Here is a 19088-nt window from a genome sequence, read left to right on the forward strand (position 1 = left end):
TACGTAGAGGTATATATTCAAGTCTTAACTTTTTTGATGTAAGTAGACTTTTAAATGACCCCTATAGCCAGGTGTAGTGATACACATCTGTAATTCCAGAAAAATCACAAGTTCTGGGCCAGGTTGGAGTATATAACAAAACTCTGCCTCAAAAACAATCTCCCAAATAAATAAATATTAATTATTTGCTTGTGATATGTGTAAAGTAAAATCTGAGTAAGTAGTGGGATAGATGTAAAGGGGAAAGCCAGCGTGACGGTAGTTGCCTTTGCACTGTAAAACAGAGTTTGGATTAGAGCTTTCAAAAAAGAAAAATATATATCCAAAACCAAAATGGTAAGCAGAGATTTAACAAAGATGATTTCAGTATAATAGCAGTAGCCTTCAACTGTCCTCCCAATTTCACTCAGTGCAGAAGAAAACTGCTTACTCAGATGTTATTTTAAACCTTTCATATTCACTCTCCTGAGGCTAGTGTTCGTTCTGTCTCTGGAGAAGCTAGCCTAGGACTACAAGACATTATAATAAACAACCTGGCCTTGAGTGTAGAAAAGACATGGCACTTGCTCTGTCCTTACTGCAGTCTCATGGTTTTATGATTCTCAGAATTAAGAAGTCCTGAGAGGCTAAGTAGGGTGTCCAAGGTTACCTAAGCTAGAGAATAGAAGGGCTACAATGTAAACACTACACTCCAGACTGACTACCTTCCTCTACTGCTCTCAGAAATTCAGTTTAACTTGTCCAAATGCATCCCAATATGGACCAGATAGTACCTGAGAAATAGCAGAAATTAAGAACTAGGTTTTCAGCTGAGTGGTGGTGGCACACGTTCTTGGGAGGCAGAGGCAAGAGGAGCTCAGTGATTTCAAGGCCACCCTGGTCTTGTGCTACAAAGCTGTAGCACAAATAATATAAAGCAAGAGATAGATATTGCATTCAAGGAAAACAAAGCAGCCAAGCCAAGGAAATAATATTAACTGAGTAAACAGGAAGTGTGAGCAAATGATTTCCAAAATAAGTGAGAAATGACAGAAACAGCTGGCTGCCTGGACAGTCACCTAAAATTCCTCTGCAATGTTGGGGCATCCATTTTCAGCCTAAAGGCCTAGAGTGTTTGACTGCCTTGCCTGTCTTGACAAGGTTTAGTGTCACTATCTTTTGTGTCCTGCTTATCTCGTTAGGATAGCATACTGTCAGCGGCCTTGCCCAGCAGCTTACTTTTGCCACAAAGAAAATAAACTCCATGTGGGTATTGTTCAATGCCCATTATCTACTATGAAGTAGATTGTTACTACCAGAAGCAGACATGTCTCATTGTGAAAAAAAAAAGAACCTATGTTATTAAAACATCTTAAATGCCATATTCGATAGATCTCTGAAGTATTTGAAGATGACCTGTCTATTTAAAATATATCTCTATTAGACCTTGAGAACATACCTAACATGACTTCAAATTTAATTGTACTAGGTGACTAATCACTAACCTGCATTTCCTCATTATCCTAAACAGTTGTAATAATAACTTTAAAGAACTAGAAATTTGGATTACATTATTAAATGAGCTGTATAGGTACAATACCTTGAACAAGATTAGAAACAAATACAGTATGTTTTAACAAAATTAATCTCAAATTTGTATCTATGCAAAATTTGTATAATATACAATAATAATATACAAAAATCTAATCCAAAATATTTGAAATTAGTAGTTGCTTTTTAAAAGTAGATTCAATAATCTAATTTTGTTTTATCATATCTATATTCTCCTTTTTTTCTTTTCAGAGTAGATTCAGTAATCTACCCTTTTATCCTATCATATCTGTATCTCCCTTTTTTTCTTCTCAAAACAGGAACTCCGAATCTCCTTTGTTCAGCTCTCCTCCTGTTTCCAATCACAAATTGTAACCAACCCCCAACAATGACAAGTATCTATAACCCATTGAAAGACCAAAACCCATCCACCTGTCTGTACCTCTTGGGAATGTGGGTGTCATAGTCTTAAATTTACTTCCTGCTGTCTGAGGGCAATGGTATCTTTAGGGGATCCTGAAGAGAAAAATTTGGGTTAATTGTCAAGTCCTGGGAGAGATAGCTCTATCATTTGTTGTCCAGTCTCTGCATAATAGAAAAGTGCAGGGCTTGTTTCAAGTCCTGGCTAGAGTAGTCTGTGAGGCTGGATCATCTTAGCTAGCCACCTCAAAATTGTTGTGAATAGTTTGTGGTCCAAAGCCAATCTTTAGATAGTGTTTTTCAACTTAGTGGTGTTATTATAGTCCTGGAAGAATTGTCATTGTGGGGCCCCATCCTCCTTTCAGAGACTTCAGAGGTCACTGTTAAGCATGGTCGTGACTCACTGCAGAAAATAGAGACTCAAACCCCAAATAATGTACCAGAAGGTAGATAAAGCCTTTTTCTAGAAGTAGTTAGTATTCTATACAACTGTTAACATCATGATATAAGGATATATATGTGTGTGTGTGTGTGTGTGTGTGTGTATAAATGTTGTAAATCTTGAGGTACTATTTATAGCTTAAGAAAAACTGTTAAAGAGTCAAAATAAAACCAAGAGATTATGAGATTAGTGACAATAAAATAGTCCTTAAATTTTTGTTTTTCTTCTGTCCCATATCAGGTGGCTCTTCTGACATGAGACAGATTTTGAATTTTACTTTAATAAGCATGCTTGGATTTAGAGAAGAAAAGAGCCACACTCCAACTCCAAAGACAGCTTTAATCTTTAATTGGACTAGGACTACAAAAAGACCATTTGCATTATATGTCTGGAGTGAATAGCAGAAACAAGCATTTGGGAAGATTTATGAAATTTCATCCTGTTGGAAAGGTGATATACCAACAGGCCAATTTGCTCTTTTTCTTGGGTTTTTTTTTTTTTTTTTTTATGACTTGTCCTTTTTCTTCAGATGTCTCATTTGTCCACTAGTCTTCAGATTCCTTAGCTGGATACCTTCACTCTCCTGAAAAGACAAAAACAAAGGCCTTCCCCAACCCTAATTTTGGGGAGATTCTCTTTTGACATGCCATATCTGATAAAATGAAAAGATTTGTTAGTTTTATAGGTTAGTTTAGATTAAACAGCCATACTGTTTGATGAACTATCATCATCTCTTCTAATTAAGAGGTGTCTCTTGTTCAAATTGAACCTTTATCAATTTTGATGGTATCCATAGTTTTTCTTCTCCTGTGGAAACAAAAACAAAACCCTTCCCCCAAATGTAACTCATGTCCTGGTTTCCATTCTGAGGTCAATATATCTTTAAAGTACACTGGCTGATTTAATTCCATAGTTTTTTTCTAGTATTCACTGTCTCTCCACAGCTGTTGTTCCTTTCTCATTAGCAATTCTAAAACTCAAAGTTAATAAAGCATTATGCAATCTATTTCTGGGGGTCTTGCATCCCTTTCTGTTTATTTAACATATCCTTTGGAGTTCAACTTGATCTTTCTATAACTGCCTGGCCTGTATAGTTGTATGTTATATCTGTAATATGCTTTATATTATAATAAGCAAATAACAGTTTCATTTTCTTAGAGACACATGCTGGAGCATTGTCTGTCTTTATTGTACAGGAATACCCATGATGGCCATAGCTTCTAGAAAATGGTGTGATTACTGAGTCAATCTTTTTTGAACTCGATGGACTTTGATTCATTTTACTTAAATTTTCTGATTTGTAACCTGCCTTACCTGTTTTATTTGTATCAGTATAGAATATAGGGTCTCCAGATACTGATTTTTCCCGTGTAATGTGAAGAAGGATCCAGTTGGTTCTCTTTGTGAGTTGAATTCTCCTGCTTTTGGAATATTTGTTGTTAATCTCTCCTAAAAAAATTACTTCAAGATCTTTCCTAGGGTTCACCTTCTTCCTATAATTTGTCGATTTCATCATTAGTGAACAGTACTACAATTTCTGCTGGGCCTGTTCTGTTAATTGATGAAGTCTCAATTTTCCATTTAGAATTAACTTAGAGACCTTTTCCACATAAGTTTTTTAATTTTTTACTCGGTTTGTGTGGCAAAAAGATCCACTCTAAGATAATATCTTCCCTCTGTGTTAAAATTTCTATAGGTGAATGTTTGGAGGGTAATATGACCAGAATGCAGTTAAGATTTGGATCCACACAATCCACATGTGCCTTCTGTAATTTCTTATCTATCAAAGCCATTTCTCTCTCAGCATGAGCTGATGGTTTCCTGGGACTATTTACCATCTTATCACCATCTAAGGTTTTGTTTAAATTACTCAGTTCATCAGGCTTTATCCCAATAGTGGGCTGTGGATTGGGAATGTCTCCTAGCAATCTTTGAAAGTTATTAAGAGTCTACAATTGATCTCTCCTAATTTGTACCTTTTGGGGTCTAATTTTTTTGTAAACCTATTTTATAACCAAAGTAATTAATAAAATATCCTTTTTGTATTTTTTCAGAAGCAATTTGTAATCCCTAGCAAGGCAAAATTTTCTTCTTCAAACATTCTTTCTAAAGTATCTGTATTTTATTAAACTGATAAGATGTCATCCATATCATGGTAAACTATAGATTGAGGAAATTTCTTACATATTATTTCCAATGGCTGACATATAGTATTGGTATAGGATGGCCTATTTAACAGTCCCTGTGGGAGAACCTTCCATTGATATCTCTTAACAGACTGAGAATTATTGTAAGTAGGCACTGTGAAGGCAAACTTTTCTCTGTCTTTTTCTTTAAAGGTACAGTGAAGAAACAATCTTTTAAATCAGTAACTATAAGACCATAGAAAAGGCAAAGGAATCCTAGAGTGTAGAGAACCCATTGGCTGAATCACCTTATTAACTATTCTTAATAGTTACCATTCTCCATTTTCCAGCTTTCTTTTTAATAACAAGTATAGAATTTCAAGGGCTGGTTGATTTTTCAATATGCTGAGAGCATTTAGTTGCTCCTGTACCAGATGTTTTAAAGCCTGCAGTTTCTCTGTTGTTAAAGGCCATTGCGCAACCCATACAGTTTTGTCTGTTGACCATTTTAAAAGTAGGGCTGTTTGGTGCCTTTGGAAATTCAGCAGCTGTTATACCCTGTTCTTGTACAACCTGAGTGGTTGGTGACCGTTTTTTTATAATAACTTCTAATATTTTTTCCAGAAATGTAGGTTAATTTAAGATTGGGAGAATATTAATCTGAGTATTCCATGTAACAAATCATGTTCCCACAAATCCTTTGCTATGTTAGCCACATATGGCCTTAATTTTCTTTCCTGTCCTTCTGGCTCTATACATTTGACCTATCTCATGCTCTGTTTTACCCGAGATAAAGTTCTGATCCCTAAGAGCTGAACATTTACCTCCTGAAGAGGCCAATTTGGATACCAAGATTCTGGTGAAATTATTGTTACATGCACACCTGTGTTTACCATACCTTCGATGACAACATTTATTCGTATTTTTAATTTTGATTTTTGTTCATTTATGTTTGTCAAAATACCTGAATTTTTTGTTCTCTCTTCTATAGCTGTTCTATTATCCAGAGCAATATAGTTTCTTACAGTAGGCATTATGTTCTTTAATTGCTCTGGGAAGGAGTTTTCCTCTATGATGACAGGAAATGACTGGACCCCTCAAGGAGTTTCCCTATGGCAAAGGGTTACTTTGAATATCTCTTGGCTGATCTACATTCATTAGTCCAATGTCTGCCTTTGCCACACCTGCATAATCTAGAAGGGAAGGCATTCTGTTTGGATTATGCTTAGAAAAAACATTGTTTCTAGGAATGTCCTGTTTATAATTTCTTTTGAGGTGACTTTGTTTGCATCAATTATAAACACTTGACATTTTGATTTTTCCTCAAACCTCTGGAAATCACCTCTCCTAGCCAAGCATCATCATGGTCATGAGATTCAATATTGATTATATCTCAGATCCATTCCTCCAAAGGTCCTGACCTTGCCTTTAAAGGCCTAATTATCCTTTTGCATTGAGAATTAGCATATTCAAAAGCCAGAGATTCAATTATCACTTGTCTAGCTTCTGGATTTGGTATCATTCTATTACTGCTGAAGTCAATCTTTGTAAGAAATCTGTGATGGTTTCCTTTGGGCCCTGTATAACTTTAGTAAATGAGTCAAATTTTTTTTCTACTTCTCCAGTTCTGTCCCAAACATTCAAATCTGCTACATGGCATAAAGCCAGGGTGTGGTCATTATATAAAGATTGCCTTTCTATAGTAGTATAATCCCCTTCTCCAAGAAGTTGATCTTGGGAGATTTCTATACCTCCAGCTTTACTCCGTTGTTCAATAGTCTTAGCCTCATCTCTGAACCAAATACTCCATTGTAATTGTGAACCAGGCTCTAAAACAGCTTTAACCAAGTCTATCCAGTCTTTTGAGATAATTCTATTACAGAGTGACCACAAGTTTAATATTTGCTTTGCAAAAGGTGAATACATACCATATGATGCTATCACTTCCTTGAATCTCCTTAATCTTAACTTTGGCACAGGAGCCCTTTCAGCTCTTCAGAGCCTCTATCATTTGGCAATTCCTATAAGGTTACTGAATATATTAAGGTTGGTTGTTTGAAAAACTTAGGCTTGTTCCTCTCTAACCTTATAATGCAATGCTGAAATTGGTTGTCATTTAAATTCCTCTGGATCTGAATATCTCTATGTCTGTTTTATTTAGTTTTTCTAAAGACTGTATCTTGGCAGTCAAACCAAACAACTTTTTAAGAGATAAACCAAGAATTATCAAAACAACAACAAGGATTATCAAAGTGATCATTAACAGTACGTCAATCCTGGTTATGTTGATTATCCCTTCATTTAGTTGTTTCATTTTTAAATCATGCATTACATAATCATACAGAGACCTAACTTTCTCTATTGTAATTGTGTTTCCCATTTTTTAACATGGGGAAAAACTCTCTCTTTGAACTAATTTCTACCTTAAAAAATTCCCAGTTTTCTTACCAAATCTGCTACCAATGATGATGAGAATGTGAGGCTTATTGCTGCTGTGTAGAATAATAAGATCCTGACTGGATTTCAAGGCAGCTACCTAGTTTGGCAGCAGCTTAATAGGGGGATTCAGGGAAAGCCTACCAGGAGAGAAGAAAGCAAAACCTAGCCTGTAGGGTAGTGACTCTGGCCACGTGTAGCTCTGGTCCAGCCACCAGCAAATGGCTTTTTTATAAATTTGTACCCCAAAAGTTGGATGCCAGATATAGCACAAATAATAAAAGCCCAGAGACAGATATTGTGTTCAAGCTGAAGATCAGAAAAGCAAAGCAGCCAAGCCACTAGAGAGTTCTACCAAGGCTCAGACAAACAAAGGCATGGTCCCATCCTCAGTATGACTGCAGACTGCAATGCTCTCCACCAACCTTAGACTGCAGTGAGCTCTTGTCTCCTCCTGCTTATATAACTCTCTCTGCCCAGCCATACCACCCCTGTCTCCACCTCCCTAGTGCTGGGATTAAAGGTGCGTGACTCCCTAGTTCATGGAGCACCTTTGTGTGAGTCTCTTTCTCTTTTTAGACAGATTGAGTCTCCTGTAGTCCAGAGTGGTCTTGAGTCCTGGGATTAAAGGTGTTTGCCACCATTCCCTGATCTCTAGTGGCTTAACTCTGCACTCTGATCTTCAGGCAAACTTTATTTATTTATTAAAACACAAATAAAATATCACAGGACAGCCATGATTGTTACACAGAGAAACCCTGTCTCGAAAAACCAAAAAAGGAACTAGGTTTTCCAGAGGTGCTAATAAGAGCTAACCCATATGTAGTTCTTACCACAGCCCAGGCACTGTTGGAAGTGCTACTCACATATGCACACACTCGCTCCTGTAATCCTCACCAGTGCCTGTGAGAAAGTCCTTTTTTTTATTTTCCCCCTTGGAGATAGGAGAGTGAGGTGCACAGAAGTCAGAACAGCTCATTGCCTGTTGTTAAGTAGACCAGCTTCAGAATTGTACTCCGTTTCTTAGAAGTAGACCTGGGGAGTCTAGTCAAGGCCAACTTGGTGCAGCAGTGAAAGTGAAGTCAGGTGGCAGAAGAGAAGCAATGCCTTTAAAAAGACATGTGTGCATACATATGTACATGTCCAGCCAGGGCTCTTGACCACTGAGCCATCCAGGGCACCCCCCCCCTTTTTAAATATTGACTTGTCCTTTCTTAAATATTGATATTCCTTTTATTTATTTATTTATTTTTGAGACATAGTTTCTCTGTAGCTCTGGCTGTTCTGGAATTTGGGTAGACCAGGCTAGCTTTGAATTCAGAGATCTACCTGTGTCTGCCCACCAAGTACTGGGATTAAAGGCATGTGCTACTATGCCTGGCTTTCTTTTTTCTTTTTTTAATATGTTGCTGGGCCTTGTGCATGCTGGAGAAGCACTATACTACCAAGCTACACCCCTAGCCTCATTTTTCAATATTAAATCACCTTTGTATTCCTGGGGTAAACTGTTTATGATGCATTACTCTTTTATAAGTTCTTGAGTTCTGTTTACTAAACTTTTGTTTAAAATGTTTATGTCAGTTTCCATGGAGAGACAGTGATTTGTATTTTTCTTATAAAGTCTGGTTTTGCTATGAGAATAATAATGCCATTCTATAGTAGAATAAGTTGAGATTATTTCCTCTGCCTCCAGTTTTGTTTTGTTTTTATTCTATAAGGGGCAAGGTGTTACAGAGAAACTGTGTCTCAAAAATAAATAAATAAAAAGGAATATCATGTACACCCCATGCGCAATTCACTTCTGGAGGTCAGAAGATAAGTCCTCCAAGTTGCATCTCTCCCTCCATCATATGGATTCTGGGGATCAAATCAGGCTGTCAAGCTTGGAAACAAGTCGTCCCCCCATTTTTCGAGACAGGGTTTCTCTGTAGCTTTGGCGCCTGTCCTGGAACTAGCTCTTATAGACCAGGCTGGCCTCAAACTCACAGAGATCCGTCTGCCTCTGCCTCCTGAGTGCTGGGATTAAAGGCCTGTGCACCACCACTGCCCGGCCAACATCTTTTTTTTTTTTTTTTTTTAATGAGTATGGGTTCTTTGCTTGCTTGTATGGACTTGCAGGTGGTTGACAGCTGTCATGTAGGTGCTGGGTATTGGACCTAGTTCCTCTGAAAGAGCAGCAGTGCTCTTAACCTTCATGCCATTTCTCCAGTCCTACACTGAATATCTTTATCACAGGTATGTAAATCTTTCCCAGGAAGACAAACAAATGTCTCTTCACCCCAATTAGGGCACCACCAGCAGACCACAGTAAGGCATACACTTAAATCTAGCTTGCAGAACCAGTGAGTTTAGTTAGTGATGCTTTTAAGAGTGTGGGTGAGGCATTATTTATAGGAACATGGAGCTGATACACCACTGAGGAAATGCACGGGTGTGTGTGCATATGCACGTTCGCGCGCGCACACACATCTCTCTCCTAGTACACTGCCTCTTGGAGAGGGGGAGAACAGAACCTTGTGAGTTTGTGGCCTAATGAGCCTCTCTTCCCCAGTAAAAGCTCTTTATTAAACTTAATGTTTATATAGGTGATCACAACTGCTGAAACTTCAAGAGGACAATTACAGTGTCATTCCCGGAAAACAGAATGTCACAATTTATTACAGCCATGTGTTATTAGAAACGATAAGAAAAGAATGACAGGTTTCTGGAAGGGAGCCGGCACAAGATCACCTTCCAGAGACCTTTATAGGGGATGGGCCAGAGTAGAGAGCAGCCGTTTTTAGCAGAGCTAGCTGTTATACATAACATGATGGGGGGCAGGGGAGGGGGGCTGGAAGAGCCTTCAGATCTCTCCACAATGGGGATCTCTGACTCACAGCTTCTGGGGAATGGCTGGAATTCCAGACTGTGACTTACTGCAGCCTAGAAACCAGGCACTAGGTAAGACCACAACCTTTCTTCTAGTTACAGGAGTGGGGGTGGAGAGGGTGGGTTTTGCGGGGAGCTGGGCTTTCCTCTTCTGCTGAGACATGAGTGTCCCATGAGCCTCAGGAGCAGCCTGGGAGCTCTCTATTCTCCCAGAGTAAGAAATTTAAAATGCTGAACTTTTTTTCCCTTTTAATGCTAAGTTTTGTAGACCTCCAAAGGATTTTAAATACTCTAGATTTTAGTAATTACCTCTTTTTAAAAATAGGGGGGGCGCCAGCTGGCCTGGGTCTGAAAAAGCCTGGGTTAAAACCGGTCTCGCTGAACATAGCGGACAATGAGGACTACTGAGACCCCGCACCTATTGGTTTTGTGGGAGCCTAGGCAGTTTGGATGCTCACCTTACTAGACCTGGATGGAGGTGGGTGGTCCTTGGACTTCCCACAGGGCAGGGACCCTGATTGCTCTTTGGGCTGACGAGGGAGGGGGACTTGGTAGGGGGAGGGGGAGGGAAAGGGGAGGCGGCGGTGGGGAAGAGACAGAAATCTTTAATTAATTAATAAAGAAATAAATAAATTAAAAAATAAAAATAGGGGGATTTTTACTTTTATTTGTTTATATATGTAAACATATGGAATTTGTTTATATATTTTTTTTATATGGAGATAAGGTCTCACTGTGAACTGCTGGCTGACCTGGAACTCATTATGTAGACCAGGCTGGCCTTGAATTTAAGAGGTTGGTCTGCAGCTCCTTCTGCCTCTGGAATGCTGAGATTGAAGGCATGTAGCACCATGCCCAGTTTCTGTATTTTTATATATTCATTTGTTTATGTGTGGATGTCATGTGCCACAGCATACTTATGGAAGCCAGGGGACAGACTGTGGAAGTCAGTACTCTCCTTCAACCATATAGCCCCAGGGATCAGGCTCAGGCCCTCGAGCTTGGTGGCAAGTGCTTTTACTTACTGAGCCATCTCAGGATCTATTGTTATTGCTGTACCTATTTTACATGTGTTATCAATCTTCCGCTGTGTTGTTTGTGTCTTTAATCTTTATCTTTCAAGCAGCATGACTCTAGAGTTAGCATTTCCGTTTCTCTTCGTTCCTGGTCTTGAGCCATAGTTCTACCTCCTCTTGTTGTTGTTCTGCCTAAAGGACTTCCTTTTATTAATAACATTTCCTTTGATAGGGGTATGCTAGTAAATCATAAATTCTTTCAGATTTTGAACATCTGGAAGCTCTTTCATGGTAAAATGTGTTTGTAGGGCTCAACAGGTTCGTTCATGCATCATACGGATCACTGTACTTTGCCTAATGTCCAAGTGCTTTGAAACTGTATTTTTGACCTTTTTTTTTGTTGTTTTAGGAATGTGGCTCTTATTGTCTCAGAATTAAAACTCCAAGTTAGAATTAGGGGAAGGAAATAAAGTGGCAGGACCAAAAATTTTCAGAACTGACAAGAGGCTCATGTCAAAGTGGAGAGCAGGGAGGGAGGTGAACTTTTACCCAGAAGCCCAAGAGTCTGTACGAAACAGTATACAAATAAGGAGCTCATTTGCCAGTGAAGATGGCTTTGAAGTGTGTGAGCAGGGTGCATCAATCTGAACCAAAGTTAGGGATTCTAGGGTCCATCCCCCCCCCCCAAATCCTCCTTCATATTTTGAGACTGTTAGGCTGACCTTGAGGGGTGTGAGAGAAACTATACACTGGACTGTGGTTCAGCTGTGATAGGAAGGGGCTTCTAGAGGTAACAGCCGGGGATCTCAGGTCCAGGGTGAAGAAAGGAGTTTGGAAAAGTTGCAGCACATGCCCCTAAGCTTGAAAGGCTGTGTGGCCATGTAACAGTTAAGGCCAGTGAGAGTGTGCAGTTGCACAGGTTAAGTCACTGGGCATTGCAGTCTGGTGAAAGGAAGTAGCCCTCTTTTCCTATACTATGCAAAAATTCCAAACAAGTATTTATTATCTGGCAGCTTTGTGCAAACACCTCCATGTCTATCTGCCCACAGAATACAAGGAGTTTTAACAAGACTTTGTAGGAGTTTCACACAGTAATGCACGCTTGCCATTCCAGCTACCCAGGAGGCTAAGGAGGCAGAGGGCAAGTTTGAGGCCAGCCTGTGCGACTTAGCTAGCCAGTATCATCTCGGGAAAAGAAAGAAACACACCTACTCCATCCTGAGAATATAGGGTGTGTGTATGTATAAACTGTGTTAAAACAAAAATCTACTTTTTCAGTTTTGGAGGCTCAAAGGTCCAAAATGAAGGTCTCATGGAGGTGTAAAGGGCCCTTTTGCTGCTTGTAGATGGCCAGCTATGTTCCAGTGTAGCCTTGAGGGGCGTACAGATCGTTTTCTCTGAGTTCCATCTGACTAAGACCTGATTTAATCTTCATTCTCATAAAGGCTCTAGCTCCAACAGCATCACCTTGGGGTTAGGCCTTCAGTGTCTGGACTTGAGGAAGACACATTCATTCTTTAACTGAGTGTGGGCCACAGAAGTTGTATAGATATGGAATAACAAGGACTTTGTCATTCCCATTTCTAGGCACATTACGGTTATACTCCTAACATCCTAAGCCTTGGCAATGAAGAGTCCTGTGCTACAAACCTCCAAAGCAGGGGCTTTTGAAATTCAGTTGGATTCTGATAGCTTGCTAAATGAATAGAATTGACTCAAACACACCTTCCTAGTTAATGTTTGGATTCTGCAGGAGACTGACTTGACGTTGCTTCTTTTCTCTAGGTTCTTCTTTGTGGTCCAATTGGTCCAAAGCTGCATGAACTTCTTGATGACAATGTGTTTGTTCCACCAGAGTCACTGCAGGAAGTGGATGAGTTCCACCTCATTCTAGAGTACCTAGCAGGTGAGGAAGTCAGGGGTGTGGGTGGTGGAGCATATGAGTGCTGATGGGAGGACGGGAAGAGGACTGTGTGGTGCAGGGAGTGACTGTGCCAGAAGTCCTTGTCATGGTAGGCCCCTGAACCAAAGATTTCCCAGCCCGTTGTCTTAAGGCGCTGCCGTTAGCCATTGTCTCCATGGAATATAACAGTGTTGAAAGACAGTGCTCCCTCCCATCTGCAGACTGCACTGGTATGAACCTAGGGAAAGAGGCTGCGGGAGAGATCTGTCTTGATTAAAAGTAAGAATGTGTTCAGCACATGCTTATAATAAAGTTTTTCTTTATTACCAAGAGCTAAGAAGGACAACAAATGTTTGCTCATTTCTCTTGGATTCTGCCATGAACTTTTCAGGCCCAGCCCTTCCAGGCTGCTTGAGATTTGGTACCAGGCCTCTGGCAAGCTTTCATGGAGCACGTCATTCTTTTCCTGGAGGTGAAATGCAGTGTTATTTATGTTTCTTCCTGTTACATAATATTCCAGTGTTATGAGTCCACAGTAAACCTATCCCAGTGGATTTTATGTTACAAGAATGAAGGTCTGATTCCTCAACAAATCTTTAGTACCTGGACACAAATAATTTTGTGTGTTTCCTATTACATCTTTTCCTGTGCTGAAGAACTCTTATTTTCTGACTGGGCATCCACACAGACTGATGGGTGTCCCTAGAGCAGTACTTAATGGTCTTCAGTGAGTCACTTCTAAGTCAAACAGGGACCCTCATCTAAAGTAAGAAACTGTCATGTGTGGTACAAATATATGCTTGAAAAGTACCCCGAGGGTTGGATGTTTCCAGTCCTCTGACATACACTAGAAACAGCCGGGGACTTATGGAGGACAGGTCTAAACTTAGAAGCAGAATGTTTTAGTAGGGAATCAACATTTAATAATACCCAGGCTTTGAGTTTCTGAGTTCAGTTTCCCCAAATGGGACATAAATGTGTCTTTTTACCACTAAATGTGGTGGCAAAGATGAACCTGGGAGTGGGTTTTAAGCCTTGTGAACTGCTTTAGAACCACTGCCTAGAAGGTTCTGGATCGCTAAGGTGTGTGCCAGGGCCCTGCTTCTGCCACTTCTATAGGCACCCGTAGAAATGCCTGGCCATTTTGTAGTTAATTTCTCACGGTGACTTGGGAGTGGAGATGGTACTGTGTCAGAGCTCTGACTCTTTTGGTAGGGAGCCCACTCAGCTCTCTCAAAAAGAATCTATGTCCTTGGCTTAATAAGCCTCCTATTTTTGTCCTTTCAGATGCCTAGGTTTTTTGTTTTTTGTTTTCTTGGACAAAGCAGTGGCCTTCTGTTACCCTCATGTGAAGCTGCCATAGGTTCCAGGTAGAGTCTGATCGCAGCAGCCCTCGGTAACTTTAACAGAAGCAGTTCCTGGCTTTTCTGTAGCCTGGATTGGTAAATTCCAAGAACATTTTTCAACTTTTTCTTTTTTTTCTTTTTTTCTTCTCACTGTCCTTCCAGGATACCTCAGAAAAGCTCACTTCAGGCTTAGTCTGGGAATTAAGTGAGTTACTGCAGAGGTTCACTGAGTTGATAAATTGAGAGAAGAGATTGCTTGGTGAGGAGAGGAGCATTAGCTGCCCCGTGTCAGGCCACTCCCTCAGGCCTATGTCTGTGGAAACAGCAGCACGCTCCATTCTCTCCTGTCCCGCCTGGGAAAGGCCTGTTTACTTTTGCCTGATCTGAAGAACTCAGAGGCTCTTTTCCCCAGGCTAGGAGGGACAGTACTTCCTAGCAGTGTCCAATGGAGAATAGCTTGTTTTAACCATTGTGTAGTCTTGATTGCAGAAGTACTAGATTTTTTTTTTTTTTTTTTTTTTTTGTCCTTGTGGTCATTTAGGTCATCTGTCTGCTTTCTGATTCCCTTGTTCTTTGCTAATTCATTCTCATGGCTGTGTGGCAGATGCGTTGTGAGGCAGTAGGGATGTGATGAGGGAAACATAGCTGCCCTCAGCGCGGGGGCTGTAGGCGATGGATACCTGCACAGGTCAGTGCAGAACTATGCTAAGTCCTACAGTAGGGCACACTAGTGGCCCTGCCAAGGAAGTAGGAGAAGGACGCATTTAGGGAAGAAGTAGTATTTTAACTTGCCACTGAATAGTCACTACTCCAAAGCCACTCTGCACAGAAATGGCTGAAACACCTAGATAGTCTTAGACCACAAGCCCAGAAACCTCCAGTGGGCAGGAGCAAAAGGTGCAGTCAGCTAGGCTCAGGCTTTCAGCATATTTAGCTTCCAGCTCTGAAAAGTGCTCAGGGTATGGCCCTTGAGAGGGCAGCATGGCCCCTCTGTTGGGTGTGCAGGCTTACCATGTATGCTGATATGTTCTGTGTGCTCTGTACACATGACCTGTGCTGGAGTTCAGCAGAGCTTTTTTGGAACTAAAGGGGAGCTGGTGACCTTAAAAGGCACAGGGCTCATCCTGTTTCTGTTTCTTTATTAGATTTGGATTTAGGTTTTGATTTGTGTTTTTATCTACTGCAGTCCGGTCCTGGATGCAGCACCCTGCAGGCCTTATACTGCTCTAGGGTCTGCTCAGAGCCGAGGCTCCTGTGAGGCCCCTGCTGTGCCCTGCAGCTGGGAAACTGAAAGCCTCTTCCTTTTCTCCCATGTGTTGACTGGGATTTTCTAGGGGAGGAGTGGGGCCCGTTTAAAGCTCCCCATGCCAACCGGTTCATCTTCTCTCACGACCTCTCCAACGGGGCCATGAATATGCTGGAGGTGTTTGTGTCTAGCCTGGAGGAGTTCCAGCCTGACCTGGTGGTCCTCTCTGGATTGCACATGATGGAGGGACAAAGCAAGGAGCTCCAGAGGAAGAGGCTCTTGGAGGTAATGGCTCTGTTACAGACCCATAGGTCTCAGTTGGTGTTTTCTGTCAGGCTCCTGCCACTGAGCCTCTAGCTGATGCTGGCTTGTCTTAGGCTCTGCTCTGTCAAAGTAGTAGCAGGAGAAAGGCAATTGAAGACATCTTGCCGGCGCCTCTACATGCTGTGCTTAACTGAGTGTGGCTACAAGCTGCAGGGTTTGTAGCTATGTCCTGTGTTTTCCGTACCATCTCACTTCACACCAGCTATGCTGTGCTTCATGCAGATTTGTCTACATTGGGGCCAATGGCTCAGATTAGGACCCAGGAATAGGAGACATGAACATACGGGTGCCGTTCTGTGTCCTCTGATCCTAAAGCCCTGGTTGCTCCCTACAGAGTAGAGTTTTTCTATTGGGGAAAAGCAGCCATTGTTCACAGAGGAGGTGGGGACCCAGTTCATGAGGACACAAAGGGTGTTTCGAGTACATCCCGGCTACTCAGGACCTAATCTTGCCCTCCCTTCTGCCTGACTTCTATCCTGTCTTCCTCTCTGCAGGTTGTGACCTCCATTTCTGACATCCCCACTGGTATTCCAATTCATCTAGAGCTGGCCAGTATGACCAACAGGGAGCTCATGAGCAGCATTGTGCATCAGGTAACCACATGGGCCATTCACTGGCTGCCTCTGGCCTGGGAAGTTCCTTTCTCCCATGAGATCAGATGTTTGGGCTCTGACAGGTTTACTAACTGACATATAGGTGTTGTGTCACTAAGATCTAAGTGTGGATGAACCAGAATGGATCAAGGACTGTTGGGATAGTATTTCCTACTGGGTTAGGACTGTGGCAGAATAACCCACGGCCTGAGACATGTTTCTTCCTTTGGAGAGAGGATGTTGAAGTGAAGAGTGTTGGGGGATTTTGTTTGTTTTGCATATTTCAGAGGCAAAGCTGAAAGCCCAAGTCAGCTCCTTTTAATTCAACACAAACTTTAGGTAAACATGACTCCCTAGTGCTAGGTATCTTAGGTTACCTCCCTCTAGACAGCAGGGATGATTTGGATAAGTCCCACTGAGTCAGGCCTAAACATAGGCATTCCACACCTGGGCTGGCACGTTAGCTTAGCTACTCATTAGCTTTATGAGCTTAGGTGACATATGAACTTACACCAGATAGTGTGAAAAGATCTGGGGTGACATCTGCTTCCACCCCATACCTGCTCAGCAATCTCATCAGTTTCATTTGTAACTCCAGTCTTATTTTATGCATTGGTAAGAAAACATGGAAGTTTAACAGGCAGGATGCCTGCTGACACCCATGAGCTCTCAGTGGTGAGAATATCTGATCTATGTGCAGAGGCAAAGGCACAACAAGTCTTCGGCCCTTTCTACAGTGACATATAGCAAGTCTAGGTCTGGAGGGTATTGAGGCAACTCTATACAGTTTCCCAAGTAGTCATGAGGTGGAAACAGATTTAATTCGTGAAACTGGTTTCAGAGACGGGCCATGGTAAGAAGAAAGATGGTCCCTGCCTGACATTTCATCATTGGCTGTGTCCTAATACTAATATACCAGGAGCTAGGTTGTGTCCACCAAAAAGAGACCTGTCATTATTTTTGTTAGCAGGTCTTTCCCGCAGTGACTTCTCTTGGGCTGAATGAACAGGAGCTGTTGTTTCTCAGCCAGTCAGCATCTGGACCTCATGCTTCTCTCTCCTCCTGGGACGGTGTTCCTGATGTGGGCATGGTCAGTGACATTCTCTTCTGGATCTTGAAGGAACATGGAAGGAGTAAAACCAGATCCTCAGATCTCACCAGGATCCATTTCCACACACTGGTCTACCACATCCTGGCAACTGTGGATGGACACTGGGCCAACCAGCTTGCGGCTGTGGCTGCAGGAGCTCGTGTGGCTGGGACACAAGCCTGTGCCACTGAAACCATAGATGCCAGCCGAGTATCTCTAAGAGCACCTCAAGAGTTCATGACATCCCATTCGGAGTCCGGCTCCAGAATTGTATTAAACCCAAATAAGCCAGTGGTGGAGTGGCACAGGGAGGGAATAACCTTCCACTTCACACCTGTGTTGGTGTGTAAAGACCCCATTCGAACTGTGGGCCTTGGTGATGCCATTTCAGCTGAAGGCCTCTTCTATTCAGAAGCACATCCTGATTAGGAAGACTGTAGGCAGTTTGCGTGAGGAATGAAAACCACCCATCTTAAGAATTCCAGGAATAATATAGCTTGGAAAATAGGCTGTGGGTGTCAGAACAGTTCCTAGACCTAATTGGAAGACAGCCAAAGAAATCACAGCAGATTAAACTGTACAGATACATTCCAGCCTGTTGGCAATTGCATAAAAACACTTCAGGTTTAATTGAAACTTAGTCATGTACTAATGAGATTTTTGTTTTTTTTATGTTGTGTTACAAAGGTTAGAGCCTCCATTCCTGAGTCCCCACCAGGTGTTACATGACATTTAACTCTGGAGAGCGCATCCAGCCACAGAGAGCACTTTTCTCCTTGCCCACTAGAGAAGGGCAGTCCCTCCCCACAAGCCTGGCTGCTCAGAGAGCTTATGTTCCTGGGCAGAAAACTGTCCTAGAAAGCTGTCCATTCAGTGTTACAGTGACAATTTGATGTACATTCCTTCTCAGCCTCCTGCTCAGACACAGGAAAGGATAAAACTGTCCTGTGCTTTATGATCTCAGACTGGAGATGCTGGCAAGGCCTGAGCCGCCTCATCAATCTAAACTTGCTTGGAAGGACCATGCCTTCCTGCTCCAGCTCCATAGACTGGGGCTGGCTGGACTCAGTCAGCCCCATTGCTCAGCCCTGGAAGAGCTCTCTACAGCAGAACCCTGGTACTTGTTCCTCCTGAGCCTTGAAGAGATCCGCTTTACAACTGGAATGTGCTTCTGTGTAGAACACATGTGTTTCATGTTTGCTTTGACATAGCCATTAAAGAGTTTGACCTCATAAGAGCCCCAAGATCATGAATAAATGTGTCATGTTGTATATTTTTTTAATAAATCAAGATTTCTGTGTGCTTTTAAAAATAATAAAAGAATTTACATTTCAGGGATCCTAAGTCTAATCGATTTTGTTCTCATCTCACTCTGAACAGATCTAGTGACTTGCATGGCACTTGGCTGCTGAGGCCTTTGTTCTTTGTTCCCGCCAATGGGTTAGGTAGTCCCCGAGCTGAGCTCTAGCAGTAGGCTTGTCAGGATCAAAGTCTCAGAAGCTTCTGCTGTGGAGCTGCCTTCAGGATAAGTGAAAGCATAGCCATGTCAAAGAGCCAAAAGCTTCCTAGTTCAAAGAGCAAGATGTGTGTGGCACAGGACAGGAGCCATTCACGCCAGCCATGCAGCTGCTCGTGGGATCGCAAACTACCCTCTCTGCTCTGGGTAAGCGGGAAAGTCTGCTCTGTTTTAGAGAAAACTGAAGTCTACACAAATATGAATCTGGAAATTGAAAGCAAACATCTAAGGA

General features: G+C 41.7%; 1 protein-coding gene across 3 annotated transcripts in view; it reads left to right on the plus strand.

Annotated features, from left to right (window-relative positions):
- The window catches only part of Adpgk (ADP dependent glucokinase), a 30906-nt gene extending 12228 nt beyond the window's left edge, over positions 1–18678 (plus strand). For 2 of the 3 annotated variants that reach the window (XM_050151846.1, XM_050151844.1), the window contains exons 4-7: positions 12624–12744; positions 15422–15618; positions 16152–16250; positions 17218–18678. In XM_050151846.1, coding sequence (XP_050007803.1) covers positions 12624–12744; positions 15422–15618; positions 16152–16250; positions 17218–17769 — 969 coding nt within the window. In that variant the 3' untranslated portion in view covers positions 17770–18678. The remainder of the gene's footprint in view (positions 1–12623; positions 12745–15421; positions 15619–16151; positions 16251–17217) is intronic. The other variant, XM_050151845.1, reaches the window with a different exon arrangement.
- The last annotated feature ends 410 nt before the right edge of the window (positions 18679–19088 follow it).

This window comes from Alexandromys fortis, unplaced genomic scaffold (genome assembly GCF_014885135.2).
Source record: "Alexandromys fortis isolate MF-2015 unplaced genomic scaffold, M_Fortis_MF-2015_v1.1 scaffold_70, whole genome shotgun sequence".
NCBI lineage: Eukaryota > Metazoa > Chordata > Mammalia > Rodentia > Cricetidae > Alexandromys > Alexandromys fortis.